General features: G+C 36.9%; 1 protein-coding gene across 2 annotated transcripts in view; it reads left to right on the forward strand.

The window, feature by feature from the left end:
* The window catches only part of FBXO42 (F-box protein 42), an 85,229-nt gene that overhangs the window by 36,644 nt on the left and 33,982 nt on the right, over positions 1–14,603 (forward strand). For both annotated transcript variants that reach the window (XM_006914321.2, XM_006914322.3), the window contains exons 2-3: positions 5,698–5,964; positions 8,445–8,561. In XM_006914321.2, coding sequence (XP_006914383.1) covers positions 5,715–5,964; positions 8,445–8,561 — 367 coding nt within the window. In that variant the 5' untranslated portion in view covers positions 5,698–5,714. The remainder of the gene's footprint in view (positions 1–5,697; positions 5,965–8,444; positions 8,562–14,603) is intronic.

Raw genomic sequence — 14,603 nt, forward strand, 5'->3', positions numbered from 1 at the left:
AGTAGGGTTATTGCTCTTTTTGCATTTTTCTTAGTTAAATTGTTTTTGATAAGAAAAAAATTTTAAAGCCCAGAAAAATGCATCTTCAATGCCTCCTTTTTCCCCTCTAACTTCATTCTGATTCATACTATACTTCAAATACAAGCTTTTTGTTTCAGATCATTGCTGTATGTTAAATTATTACAATCAGAATTGTTCTATACTTTATATATTATTACTGTTCTCTCTTAAAATCTAAAAATTCAAGCTTTCACAAAATGTAAATGTGGGTATTAAGTTCCATTATACTTTTTCTACAGAATTTGCAGAACCTAGATTGAAACCAGTACATTTTTCGTGATCATTTATGCTTAATAATAACAAATCCTTTGGTTGCTACATATGAGTGTGGGGAATGGCTCTGAAAACTAGTCCATTTCTACTACTCTGTAAGTCAAAATGCTTTCATTTAATATCAACCATTATAAAGTGATTTTTAAAACTATACTGATCGGTGGTTTGGGGAAATACTATTTTTCAGTTCTATTAAAAGGAATTTTAATTATATAACACTGATGAGTTAACCAGTTTTTAAAAACTCACTGCAGCTGATATCTGTTTTTAAATTTGGAATGCTTTATAGTGCTATGAATTTCTTGTCAAAATAGCTCAGTTTGCTAATAGCAACAGTAGTTATGCCAAATTATTCTATTTCTAGACTTTTTTGTCAAATCATTGACTGTCAAGAATTAAAGCGTCTCCAGGTTATGAGCTTCCATTAACGTAGAAAACACTCATCGAATAAAATATAGTTTTCACCTTTTTATCCTAAAAGTAATTCTGTGAATGGCAAAGAATATCAGTTCAAGAGACAGTAATTTGAAAAACTTTCATCCTTCCATCTTTCCCCTCTGAAATCCTACATATTCTCAAATGTTTGCTTCTGTACCGTCCTTCTCACACTAGTTGGAAGCTGTCTCTTCCTTTCCTGAACTGCTAAAGCTTCTTGTTTTGTACCACAGGTCTGTCCTGTGTTGTTGTTCTCTATTTGGGTGTCTTTACTCTTACTGGGCAAATCTCTTTGAGAGGAAATAGTAGCATATCCTCTTTTTATAACTCTCATGGGAGTTAAGCACAATATTTTCACATATAGCGGATGTTCCGTTGATGTTTGTTGAATGCCTGAAGTAACATAGAATTCATATTTTACCATTTTTCCACTTTTTATAACTTTTTTATTTAGTACAATAATGGTAATGGTATATTAATAAGAAGGTGTATTATCATCTTAGATTGAATTATATTGCGGTCTTCCGTAAATCCTCATTCGATAGTATGTTTTCAAGAGTAGCATTTAATACTTTTTAGCTCACATTAATGCTGCTGAAGTGGGTGACTTCATGAGTTCATAATGACATCTGTACAAGTTTGCTACTTGGCCTCTGACACTTCAGAAGCCCTTATGCAGAGGGATGACTGGGTGCTTTCCATTCATTCTAGCCACACATTCTTTAAGTTAAGCCTTAGTGCTTTATTTTACTATCAGTAAGAAATTCTCTTAATTGCATTTTTAAAAACCTTTTGAATTTGTGAAGAATAAGCTTGATTGCATTTTAAATCTTCAGCTTCCTTTTAGGTAAGTGTATTCTGATTTTCATAAAGATGCATTTATTCCTGGGGGATCATCAGATGTCTAGTTGTGTAGAAATCACAGGCACCATTAATCAAATATTATACGAGGACTGGCAGTTTTACATGGATAACAAAGTAGTTTCATTCCTATCTTGAATTTTTTTGAATAGATTTTGACTCTTCACAAGTTGATTTCACAAATTGATTTCCTCTGAGTTTGGAGTAGTTCGTTGATATCTGCTGTTTTTACAGAATTGTTATGAAGTAGGTGAGGAACTTTAGTTACTTAGGAATAGAGGGGTTTTCTCTCTTACTCTCTTTACTTACCTTGGGCCACATAGCATTACAGCTAGAAACAGTAGCCAAATCTCCCAGTCTCAAAATCTTAATCTTAATTTATACTTCAGAAGGATTTTAAAAACTGACTTGAATTTAGTTGGTTGTAGTATAATAGTTTTTCAAAGGAAAAGATGCTACAGAGCCTAATAAATGGTTTCTTCAGTACCATTCCTCTTGAACTAGCAAAGGGTCATTGGGTATGTATGGGTCAGGAGTCTGGCAGCAGACTCTGAGCCCATTGTACACCTTAAAAGGTCAGAATTCAAGGAACCAGAGAGGTATGTTCATTCCAACCAATAAAATATCTTGACAGCATCCAGTGACATATAAGGGCAGGGTCTGCTATTTTCTGGATGTACTAATCATGTAATTTCTATTATAAAATAACGTGAAGTCAGCACAAGAGTCTTGTGGGTAGAAATATTGGTAAACCTTGGCTCATTAGAATGTCTAGTGCTAGGAAGACAAGGCGCCTAGGCATATGGTCTCTGCCCTAAAGCAGCTCAGATTCCAGTAAGTTGACTTCAGATTGTGGTTTCTCCCAAAGACTTGATCAGTTTGGGAAAACTGAGAAGGCCTAACACAAATGTGAAGGGTGAGGAAGATTTCTCTTGAAGACGTTCATGAAAACCACATTCATTTAGTTAATACACTTACATGCAAAATGTTTTATAGGGCTTCTTTTGGCGTGAAAAAAAATGAAAAACTGTTTCAAAATGCCTCTATATCCTCTGGGAGTATGAGTGATGATTTCATTACCTAATCATGGAAGTGCAAATGAAAGGCTGTGCAAATTGATGCTGGGCATGTAATTACAGAGGAATCGCATCTGAGCCCTTCCCTGTGTATTCTCATTGGCATCCGTGCTCAGGGCCAAGTTAGCAAACATGCCCTCAGGAGCATGGGATTTGATGCTTTTGTGGATAGTGAAATGGTTGATTGGTGAGAACTGCTTAGAACTGAGTATTACAAAAGTGTGAGTCCCTTATTTAGGCTTGCTAATTGTCGTTTGAGATTTGGAAAGGGAGTAAATTGCTTTATTGAGCCAAACAAATTTATTTTGCTTGGGGAAAAAAATAGTAATATAAATAACCTTTTGAAGACTTCATTGATTCAGTTTGTTCTGAAGCAGACCCTAGGCTCACAGTCTGTCAAGATGTTGTATAAAGGAACAGCTGTATTTGAGATGCTGTGTTTAATTCAAATATGAAAAATGCAGCTGAACTCAAGGGATCGGTTTATTAGGACTCTTTTCGTTGGTGAATTTCAGGGCTGATGGGGGATTAAAAGTATGAGAAAATAAATTAAGGAAGATAGCCAATGGGAGATGAGAAATGATAACTTGCAGGAGAAAGAATAAGATATATGGGAAGTGATATTTCTTTTACGGTGGAAAAAGGCACCCCTTTTTTTTGCCAGAAAAAAAATTTTAATTTTTGTTTCATATTTTACGTGACTGTAACTCTTTAGGATAGGACTTAGGGCTGGAAATGGAAAGGCCTTTCCTCTAGCAAGTTAAGCACAAGGTAAAACAACTCACCCAAAGTGGGATAAAGAGGGCTAACTATCTAAGATCCTTTAATGCAGTTTACAGTAAACCTATTACTACAATACTGCTCTACTTTTGGAGAATAGAGGGAATTGCTGTCCTTCCTTTCACAGCCCCCACATCCCCCAACTAGGGAAATTTAGGCTACTCTGCTCCTTCCGATTAGCCACCAGTTGTTCATTGTCACCAAGATTCTAGCAGCCACTTTACTAGGACACATCTCAGTATCATGAGCTAATTTGGTAGATTAATTATCTTGAAAGCGATTTTGTGAGTTTTGATTCTTGTTCTCATTTTCCTAATATGATCCTTCTTCCAGTTTTTAAGGTACTATACATAATTAGTAGATGAATTCCAGGAGTGGTAGAGATGAGGTGAGAGGTTTCTCTTCTTTGTTCTCCTCAACCCTCTCCCCTTTTGGAACATTTCATATCTTTCTTAAAGCCCCAAAATATATTTCAAGATTACTCTTTTCTTCCTATTATTTCTTATTCTTCTTATCAGTGCTAGAGGGAATGCTAGAAATTTGTTAGGTGGATGGCATAGTGAATGGTCTGGGTAAGGTGCTTATGGTCAGGGAAAATAGATGTATTAAAAAATAATAAAATGAACTCAGACGCCCCTCCAAGAAAGGATTTGCTGCCCGTTGGTAAGGAACACAGCTAAAGAAAGCTGCTAAGTCCCTTCAATGTCTGCCTCAGCTTTGAAGTCAAGGTCACACTATGACAGAGCAGCCCCAGCCAGTAGCTGAGCAGAACAGTGATGTAAGAGCCTCGTCTTCTCACCTAACACGAGAGTCCTCTCACCGGCCATCCTTATTCCTGAGCTTTCTGTTCTGACAGGTGTCGTCAGGTCTGTGGCATGGTCTGATGGCTTCTTCTGCCCAGGACTGCTTCCTCAAACCCTTTTCTCCTCACAAGAGTTCTTTCCATTAAACCCATTTTATTCCTAATTCTATTTTAGCATCTGTTCCTGGAGAATCTAACCTGTGACACACTTTTGACATAAATCACACTGTTTCCTTCATTTTACTTTTTTTACCTCAGGCATTGCATGGAACATCAGGGGAGCGGTATAAATGTATCGCCTGCCTGTGTGTATGTTTTAGCATGTTGTGCTCTTTCTAGAGAATTTAGGGAACATAGATAACACAGAGAAGAAATTCGAAAATCACCTGTAATAATTTTTTGAAGTTAGTTACCTCCACTAGAGGTAACTTGATAATGGCTTGTCTTGGCAAACTTTAGAGAAGGGAACTAAGCATTAAGTATTCAGTTTGCTGAATTTTTCACAAACTGAAGTGTAGTCATTACCCAATCAGGAAACAACTTCATCAGCCGCACCCCAGGAGCCTCCTGGTGGGTAGCAAAGGTAACCACTGTCCTTACTTGCAACAGCACAAATTAATTTCGCCTTGTTTTGAATTTGATGTAAACATGGTCATGTAGAATGTACTCTTCTGGCTTCTTTTGTTCAGTATTTTGTTTTGGGAAATTTATCCATGTGTGTATTGGTGGCTCCTTGCTGCATAGTACTCCATTGTGTGAATGTATCACAATTTATCTGTTGTATTGTTGATGGACATTTGTATTATACCCATTTTTTTAATTCCTGGATCTGTTATAATGTTTTCTAGTATAAATATTGCCTTATATTTGGTATTTTAGCTAGTTCAGCCTATTCTTGGAACACTTATCATTCTCAAGTGAATTGTCTTGTGTAAAAAAACTTATTTCTAAAACTATATCAGAATATTCTTATTACTTACTCTCTGTAGCACCCACCGTTAGTTTTTCCTTCTAAGTTTGAGGTCTTAAATTATGTTACTGGCCAAGGGAAGCCAGTTGCTATTCTCTTTGCTGTCTGCCAGTCAGATCCTTGAGTCAGGGGAATTGTTAGAGAACAAGTTTTCTGATTTTATGGTTATACCAGAACTTGGCTGCTATCACTCTGGTTTTCAGTGGAGAGAAAAAATGCAATCAGAAACCTTTAGGAATTTGTTAGATATTTAGGATGGGCTTGGTATTCAAGCTATATCTGTCAGATTAAGGTGGCTCACTACTAGTGTGAGAAAGTGCTGAAGAACGGATTTCATATTGACGGTCTAAAGGAAATCATGAACAACCTGGGTGCATGGCCCTCAGTTATTTCAGAGCTTCCAGCAGTGTATACTAATGTTTCTTTCTTTCCCACTATAGCTGTCGAGTGGAATGTCATGGCCAGCTCCTCAGACAGTGAAGATGATAGTTTCATGGCTGTGGACCAAGAAGAAACTGTGCTGGAAGGGACAATGGAGCAAGATGAGGAGCCCCACCCAGTTTTGGAGGTTGAAGAAACTAGACATAATAGGTCCATGTCTGAGCTGCCAGAAGAGGTTTTGGAGTATATCCTGTCCTTTCTCTCACCGTACCAGGAACACAAAACTGCAGCCCTTGTCTGCAAACAGTGGTATCGACTTATCAAAGGTACTGTGGCAGCTGGAAAGGTTTATTTACTTAAAATTTGTTCGAATGATTTATTTTTGAACCCCAATTTTATTTTCTCTTTTCTCCCTTAAATTTATTGTGGTTCTAAAATTTCGTGTAGACAGTTGACATTGTACATTTTCCTTTTCTCTTTATCCTGCTTAATTTTTTGAACAGCTTGAATACTGTAGCATTTAATCGATTTGAAGTTTTAAAACTTTTCTTTTCTGCATATTCTTAGATTTGATCTAGTTAATTGTATTGTTCTCAAATAGGCAAAATATGGATGGAGATGGGATAACAGTGATAGCTAACATTAATATACCTTTTACCGTTGTCAGTCACTATTGTAGCTGCTTTACAATCCTCTCAGCAAACTATAATAGATGAAGAAACTGAGTGAGGCACAGTCGTTACTTACTCACAGTCACACAGGTAGTAAATGGAAAATCAAAGATTCAATCTGTCTTTAAAATCCATGTTCTTTATGAGGATACCATAAGTGTCTCTTAAAGTAGCTAATAGTGGCAAATGTAGAATTGTGAGCGCATTTACCCCTTGATTTTATCACTAAATAGCATAGGCCTTATGCATATCTTTTACTTTTTAAAATGAGTTTCTCCTTTTTCTCCCTCTATTGTTTAATCAAGATTTCAACTTTAGCAAAATATTGAGGTTTTTAATTAATAGATAGCAGTTATTTGGCTTCATTCCATTTTAGCTGGGAAGGGCTCTTTTTTTTTTTTCTTTGAACGAATGAAGGTGACCAGGCCAGTTGAATAATCTTTGACCAAAGGAAGGGTTCGTATCAATTTGTTCTTTCCTAGGAGGAGCAAGGCAGCCAGAGTTAGAAAACCTTTAGATATGAATCAATCTTAAAATCTTTCCTTGCATCAGGGTGGTTCTCATGGGGAATGCAGTCCTTGTCAATTACCCAAAGTCCAACTTGGAGGGCTCAAAGACCAGTTGTGTTGAAACTGCTTGCTGGGCCCTACACTCATTTGCTCACAACTGGTAATACTGGTATGCACAGCCTTCTTCTGTTGGCAGAATTAATGGACTCTCCAGGAGAGATTGGCTCCCTACACTGTGGAAATAGGTGGTTTCACCTACAAATAGAGGTGGAAGAATCACAGATGAAGGGCTGTAATGTAACACATATATGATTTTATTCTTAGGCTTTATTTGGCATTCGTATCACTCTGGTCTTTTTTTTAAGAGTAAGGAATCATAACATAGTACTCACAGTTTTAGATCTTCCGGGGGAAGTCACTGCCAAGACAGCTTTTTTTTTCCTTTCAATCATTATATATCTGTCTTTTATTCGTTACTGCCTTACTTCAATTCAACATTTGCAAATCTACATTATTTACTTTACCAGTGTATAGTTGGCAGTGCTGTTTCACATTAAAAATGGTCATGTCTTTTTAATATTCCAATTCTTAACTGTGAGCTCAACCAAGGAATAGTGATCATCATTGGGAAACGTGTAAGTACAGTGATCCTAAGTATAGATCCACTGAGGTGGCATAAATTCAAGAATGATACATTCTTTTAAAATGTAACATAATTGGTTTTACTCTTCATTCAAAATGTTGCTCTTTGAATTGAGATTTCATGTGTTAGAAAAGTAGATTGTTCCAGACACATGCAGCTCTCGCCTTTCTTAAAATATACTTCAGTTTTTAGAGTGGTCTTAGTTTCACAGCAAAATTGAGCAGAAGGTTCAGGGATTTCACATATACCTCCTGCCTCAGCACATGCATAGCCTCCCTTACTATCAACAAGCCTCACCAGCATAGAACATTTGTTACAACTGATGAACCTACACTGACATATCATTATCACCCCAAATCCATAGTTTACATTAGGATTCATACTTGGTGTATGTTCTTTGGGTTTGGACAAATGTATGACGTGTCCATCATTATAGTAAAACTTTCACTTTTAAAACAGCTGTTCTTAGTTACAAATAACAACTTAGTTATAAGTAATAATCATAATCCACTGTAAATTAATTATTCTTGTTTAAGATAGAAAATGCTTCATTGCCGTGGTTTGATGATAGATCTTTACTGAACACCTGTTATATTCCAGAAACTCTTTTACCATACTCTTTCTCACAAAGCTAAATTGTCCCCAGCCCCTTTTGCTTTGGAAAAAATAATACCAGTTATTTTGATGTGTTGCATCATGATGTGACAGAAAGGGGATCAGAATTATAGTGTGAGCTAATTTTGTAACCTTGAGCGAGTTATTTAATCTTCCTCAACCTGGTAAATGAAAGAATTGGCTCTTCCAGGTTTGAAAGTCTATAATTCTATTTTTTTCTTTGAATGAAAAAAATCAAAAAAGTTTGGAGTTTCTCAGAGAAACTTATGACTTATAAAAGTGATAAAATATTTAAATAGGTACAGTTTTAATAATTTGATTTACAAGCGAAGTGTCCAGGCTGAGGCATTTGTTGTTTTTGTCTTCAGGTGTAGCCCACCAGTGTTATCACGGCTTCATAAAGGCTGTCCAGGAAGGAAACATTCAGTGGGAGAGTCGGACTTACCCTTACCCTGGAACCCCAATCACTCAGCGGTTCTCACACAGTAAGTGTTTACTGTGAAAGCAGATCCCACCCTGCCTGCGTTTCTAAAAACTACTTTGGATGCATGTATTTTGTCTGACTTTTTAATGATGAGAATGTAAAATGAAATTTGTATTGATTTTACAGTCAGATTTAGTGAAGAGCATGAGTCTAATAAATACATTTTAGGCACTTTGGTATAATTTTATATTCTGTTTTTTCATTGAATTTTTCTAGTATCTCTACTCCAAAGAGGTCAAGGTATTATGCTTAGACTTTTAAAAAACATCTGACATTGTGTAAGAAGAAAACAAAGGAGAGGCATACATGAGGCTATTTCTGAGATCCTGCTTAGGGAGTAACCAGAATTTAGCACTAAGTCTTACAATAACTCTGTATTTTAACATAGGATATGTTCAGCAAACAAAATTTGACTGGGGTCACAGAAATTTTTGAATGTAAAGGTTATTGATTATAAAATACAAATTTAAATAGTAAAATTATAAATAAAATGTCCTGGCAAATAGATGTAATTTGGAGTTTTTAAATTATTCTAGAATTAACTCTCCATTCTAATTAATTTTTGTAGACTCATTTTATTTTATTAGTTATTCATATCTCTCAATCAAAGTGAGATTGAGATATAGTATATCATAGGCCAGTACAGTTGTGTTTATAAATGGTTCTGCTTAAAGGAAACTCATTGAGGGGAGAAGATTGCCTCTTAGAAAGTTCTCATAGTTACTGCTTTAATTAAATTAATTTCCTGTTCAAAAACCTTCAGTGCCTGTCCAGTGCCTACAAGATAAAAGCTAAACTTAGTCTTATATTTAAAACCCTCCTTAATTTGACCTATGTCTAAATTTACCACTTATCTCCCAACTTTTCCCAAGAGCTCTCCTCTTTCAAGCTATCGCTTTGCCATATTTGTTTCTTCCTCCTCAGAGTATGCCCATCCACTTAGCAGAAACCTGCCTCTCCTTGAAGACTCAGTTGAAGTTCTGGCTCCTTCATGAAACTTTTTCTTAACTCTCTAGCCCACAGAAAAAAATTTCCTGTTCTGAGCTTATTGTCTAAAATATTAATTTGGCACTTAAGTCACAGTGTCTTTCATTGTTAGCTTATATGTGTCTTTTTTTTTTTTTTTTTTAAGTATATTTTGAACTTTTGCAGAGAAGGAGAGTGTATTGGTTATTCATGTTGCATAAAAAGTACCCCAAAACTTAGCAGTTTGAAACAATGTTTATTATCTCACAGAGTTCCTGAGGGTCAGGAAATTTTGAGTGGCTTAGCTAGGAGATTCTGGGTCAGCATCTCTTATGAGATTGAAGTCAGTCTTACAGCTAGGGCTGTAGTCACCTGAAGGCTTGACTGGGGCCTGCGGGATCTGCTTCCAGGCTCACGCAAGTGGCCGTGGACAGGAGTTCCTTGCTAACATGGACTTTATAGCGACTTGGCAGCTGGCTTCCTGCAGAATGAATGATCTGAGAGACAGAGGCAGACAATAAGACTGAAGCCATGGTGTCTTTTACAGCCTAATCTCTGAGGCGAATGCCATCTTTTATGATGTATTCTATTGGTCACACAAGAATTGACCAAAGATGTAAATGCCAGAAAGTGAAGATCATTGGAGGCCATCTTGGAGGTTGGGTACCCCAGATCATATGTTATACTTTGTACCCCCAGAGACAGTTCAGTAAATAATTATAACTCATCATTACCTTTGAATTAGATCTAAATAGATAAAGGAACAGGCCAAACTACTGCTGTTTTTAGTTCTCTCAAGGAGCTGTTTTTACTTGTGCTATTGTAAACTCCCTAGAGCAGTGGATCTCAAAGTGTCATTCCTGGACCTCTGGAGAAGAGGGCATCTGTGAAGTCAGAACTGGCTTTGTTTGTTTTAAACTGTCCACACTGCAACAAAGAACACAGTGACCACTAGAGTCATCGAGGGCCCCGCCTTGATTCATGCACGGGCCACAGCAGATTTACCCAGCATTGCTTCCGCACTGATAGTGCAAATGTCAGCAATGAAAAGGGCAGTTAACTACTACTGCTTCTTCCTCCATCTTCTCCTCCTCCTGATTATTATTAAAATAGTTTAGAAAGGGTCTCAAACGCTTCAGGAGTCCACAGACCACACTAATTTTGCTGCAGTAGACTAAAATGAATCCTTACTGAGAATATTTAATGAAATTGCAGGAGGATCCATGTTAGGTCCAGTATTATTGAAGAAGGGGTAACTTCAGGCACCTACAGGTAATTGGAATAAGAAGTAGAGACAAGGTTTCTAAAGTCTGGACTTTTTCTGGATGGTTTTTTGAAAAAAATGGTTTTAGAATTCTAAGTGAGGGAAATTGAATGAATCTGAGTAGAATAAAAACCAGTATAGGAACTATTCAGAGATAAATAATTATCATAGCAACAGTTGAGTTTTCTGATGAAAGCGGAAAAAAATATTTTTCAGTTAACTGGCTTTTGAAGAGTATCAGCACAAAATAGAGGCAGTTGTTTGAAGGGGAAGTAGAAAGGAATAGCCCAGTAAGTTCCATGGAAATTCAGAGATTGATGAGTTGTGATACTTGTTTTTACTTAAATTTTTTTTCATATTTTCACTTGAAATCCAAGAAAGGTACCATAGATTTTTTAAAAGCGATGTCTCTGTGTCTTATTGTCTCTCAAGTTTCTTTCCATTTGTCTCTACATGCTAACTAGCAAACTGAAGAGAACTGTGACAGAGAAATAGCAGTTTTCGAATAGGGTGAAAAGAAGGAATTCCTTTAATTTCTTTCCTTAGCTTCTACCTCTTCAAACTCTGTATTTCTCCCTTGAGCTCAATTTTATTTCTTATTCCTAACTCATATTGAACTCAAGATTCACATTTCCAATTTTTTGCTCATAGTGTGTAGAGGTACACAGATGTTTCATATTTAGTCAACTAAAAGTGGAATTCAGTAGTACCCTCCCCCCAATTTTTTCCCTAACTTAATGTCATTGTCATTCAGTTATATAAGCTTGAAATCTTGGATTCATTCTCAGTTCCTCTCCTTTCCTCACCAACAAAAAATCAAATTCTTTTGATTCTGTTCTGTCTTTGCAATCTCTCTTATATACTCAGCCCTTACTCACATGTATGACCTAATCATTCCATCTTTCCTGAATCTTGCCTAAATGGTCTTCTTGCCTTTCTTCTCTCTTCATTTGAACCTGGACTAGACACTGTTCGTAATCATCTTCAAAACTGGGGACAGTGCTAATTCCTAGAGCACTTGGAAATATGTAAGGTCATTGTTTATTGTCTTGACTGGAAAGCACTACAGGCATTTAGTAGGCAAGGACCAGAGATGCTAAATATCCTGCAGTGGATGGAATGATTCTGCACACAAAGAATTGGCCTGCCCAAAATGACAGGAGCTCCTGGTGGGAAACACTGCAAATCTGAAACGTAAAACCAGCCTATCATTCCTCTGCCAAAGAGCCCCAGCCTTTCTGTACTGCAGGTAGAAGTTTCCACACCACCTGGCTTTTGAGGCTGCAGTTTACCTTTTCAGCCTGAATCATCGCTGCATCCTTCCACAGTCAGGCTTCACTCACACGAGACTCCCTGTAATGTCATAAATTTCCCTACTTCATGGCTTTGCTTGGATGCCCTGGTTTCATTCTCCATTTCCCTTCTGTTCCTTTTCTGTTCCTAAACTCGTTTGTCCCTTGTTAAGTTTACTGAGAATATCCTGTCCTCTAAAACCCGTCTCAGAGACAAAGCTAAAAGCCACTTTCTTCACAAACTACTTTCAAATTCCCCAACCATGGAGATTAAGTTATTTTCTTTTCTCTGCTTATGCTTCCCTAATACACATTCCTGCCTTCTTCTTATTGTTTATTAGCATCTCTCTCTTACCATTATTATCTGTTTAAGAGGGCTGCATGCAAAAGAAGAACTTCAGACTTGGGAAGGAAGTTCCTTGGTTCCTCTCACCCACAATTTCCTCATCTGTAAAATGTGTATGACAAATTCCATTGATGCCACAGGGTTGCTAGGAAATTTAATTGAGGAAACATTTGTAAAAATACGTTTTAAGTTGCAGGATGGTATGATGATGAAGACACTCCTCCACAAGATTGTTGTGTACTTGAGGACAGGCAAGTTCCATGTCTTGACAGCTTTGCACCTTTCACGACACCTTATTCATAGTGGATAATGTATTAAATCCTGTGGAATTAAATGTAGCAAAGATTTGAGCAGTACAACTTCTTTCCTGTGTAAAAGTCTGGGTCAAAAAAAAGGCAGGGGAAGTAAAATGAAGCTAGTCCAATCATGCAAGCCTTGATTAATGTAGGATATCCTTTTCGGAATGATGTAGGGGTCTACTGAGTCTTCAGCATCATGCTTTGAAAAACATTTTGGTGTTTAGGCTCCAATATGGCCAGGTCATTCCACGCACATGATAATCATGTTCCTGCAATAGCCAGCAGGCCCAGACTGGATAACCAACCTTGCTTGTTCCATAGGTTTGTAATTACAGGCCTTATCAAATATGTCCTGGCTTGTAGATGTGAGACACATGACAGCATAGTCTCTTAAGCATGGGATAAATGCCTCAGGAACTTTCCCTGAGGAAACAAAAGAGAATTTAACATCTGCAAGTGCAAAAGTTGGAGTTCAATGGACATTTATTGAGTGACAACCAGGCACCATGGAAAACATGAAACAACTGGAAGACCTTGCACTTTAGAAGATTGTAACATAGTAGAGAAGTATGCAGAATGCCAAAGCACCAAAGCACCGTTTCCTTGCTGTGTGTAATTGTGAATATTTGACTTGTCTTTGAATAGAGGTTATTAGATATTAACTTGAGGTATGTGTCTTGCAGTAATTGTTCATGGAGCGATCAAACTCATTTCTAAAAATCAAAGAGATTGAGCAATTGGAATAAACATACTTAGTGTTATTTCTTAGCAGAGTATTCATAATGTACTATGAACTGTAACTGGTATATAGCACATTCCAATGGTCTAGATATTCTGAAAGGAAAACATTCTGTTTGGGTGGAGAACTTTGGGAAAAGGGAAATGACTACTTGAGCACTGGTGTTTGCTTAAATTCTTCATTTTTTCTAAAAGGCCCATTGAACTTGTCCGGTTTCCCCACCCCCACCCGGACCAACATGTAGGTGTTTTAAATAAAAATAGACAATAAACAAAGTTCAGTAGGATGCCTTAAATATTTGAGAGCATTATTCGATGGCCATTTTCTCATTCTATTATATCTGAGTTCTAAACATAGCTGCCTAAATTGACTCCCTTCCTCTCCAAGCTTGGTTGATAATTGACTGCTGGACATTGAAAATACAATGTGTGAAACTTGTCATTTTAGTCATATTATCTTTGCATAGTTTGGGCCGTGCCTTCCTCTTCCAGAAACCTTTGTTTACTCAAAGAGAAGCAGGAAAATGCCGATTGCCTTATTTTAGTATAGGATTAAAATACATGTGGTAAGAACCTCATGGGGCCCAGCTGCTGCCTGGGTTTTCAATCCAAATAGAGAAGAAGAATGTTTGCTACCTCTTTGATAAATAAAGGCACTGTGCTCTTGCTACATGAAGGAAGCAGCTGCCAAGAGTTGATCTTTGGGGAATGGTGTGACATAAATGAGCCCTTGACTCTTTTAGTTATGGAATCATGGATTTGTCTTATTAAACATTGTGATAATGGACACAAATTAAGATTTCAGAAGCCATAGGACATTGCTAATTTCTTTTCTGAAGGTATGGATTATCAAGGGGAAAGAATGTTCTTTTATGCCTGGCACCAGTTAGTTCAGTTCAAAGTTGTCCCATTTGTTGGATTAGTTCAAGAAAGATATGAGAAGACCAAAATAACTGAAGCTCAGCTCCTTTAGTGGAGATTAAAATGTGGCTCCAGTAATTATCCTTTTTGTTTGTCTAATATCTAATTTGATCCTCATTTATAGTTTTTAACAGATCTGAAACATGAACAATGGAATTTCATAGGATTTCACTTCTTAGTAGACTTTCCTGTTGGGATGTGGATTTAAAAACTGATT

Source organism: Pteropus alecto, unplaced genomic scaffold (genome assembly GCF_000325575.1).
Source record: "Pteropus alecto unplaced genomic scaffold, ASM32557v1 scaffold125, whole genome shotgun sequence".
Lineage (NCBI taxonomy): Eukaryota > Metazoa > Chordata > Mammalia > Chiroptera > Pteropodidae > Pteropus > Pteropus alecto.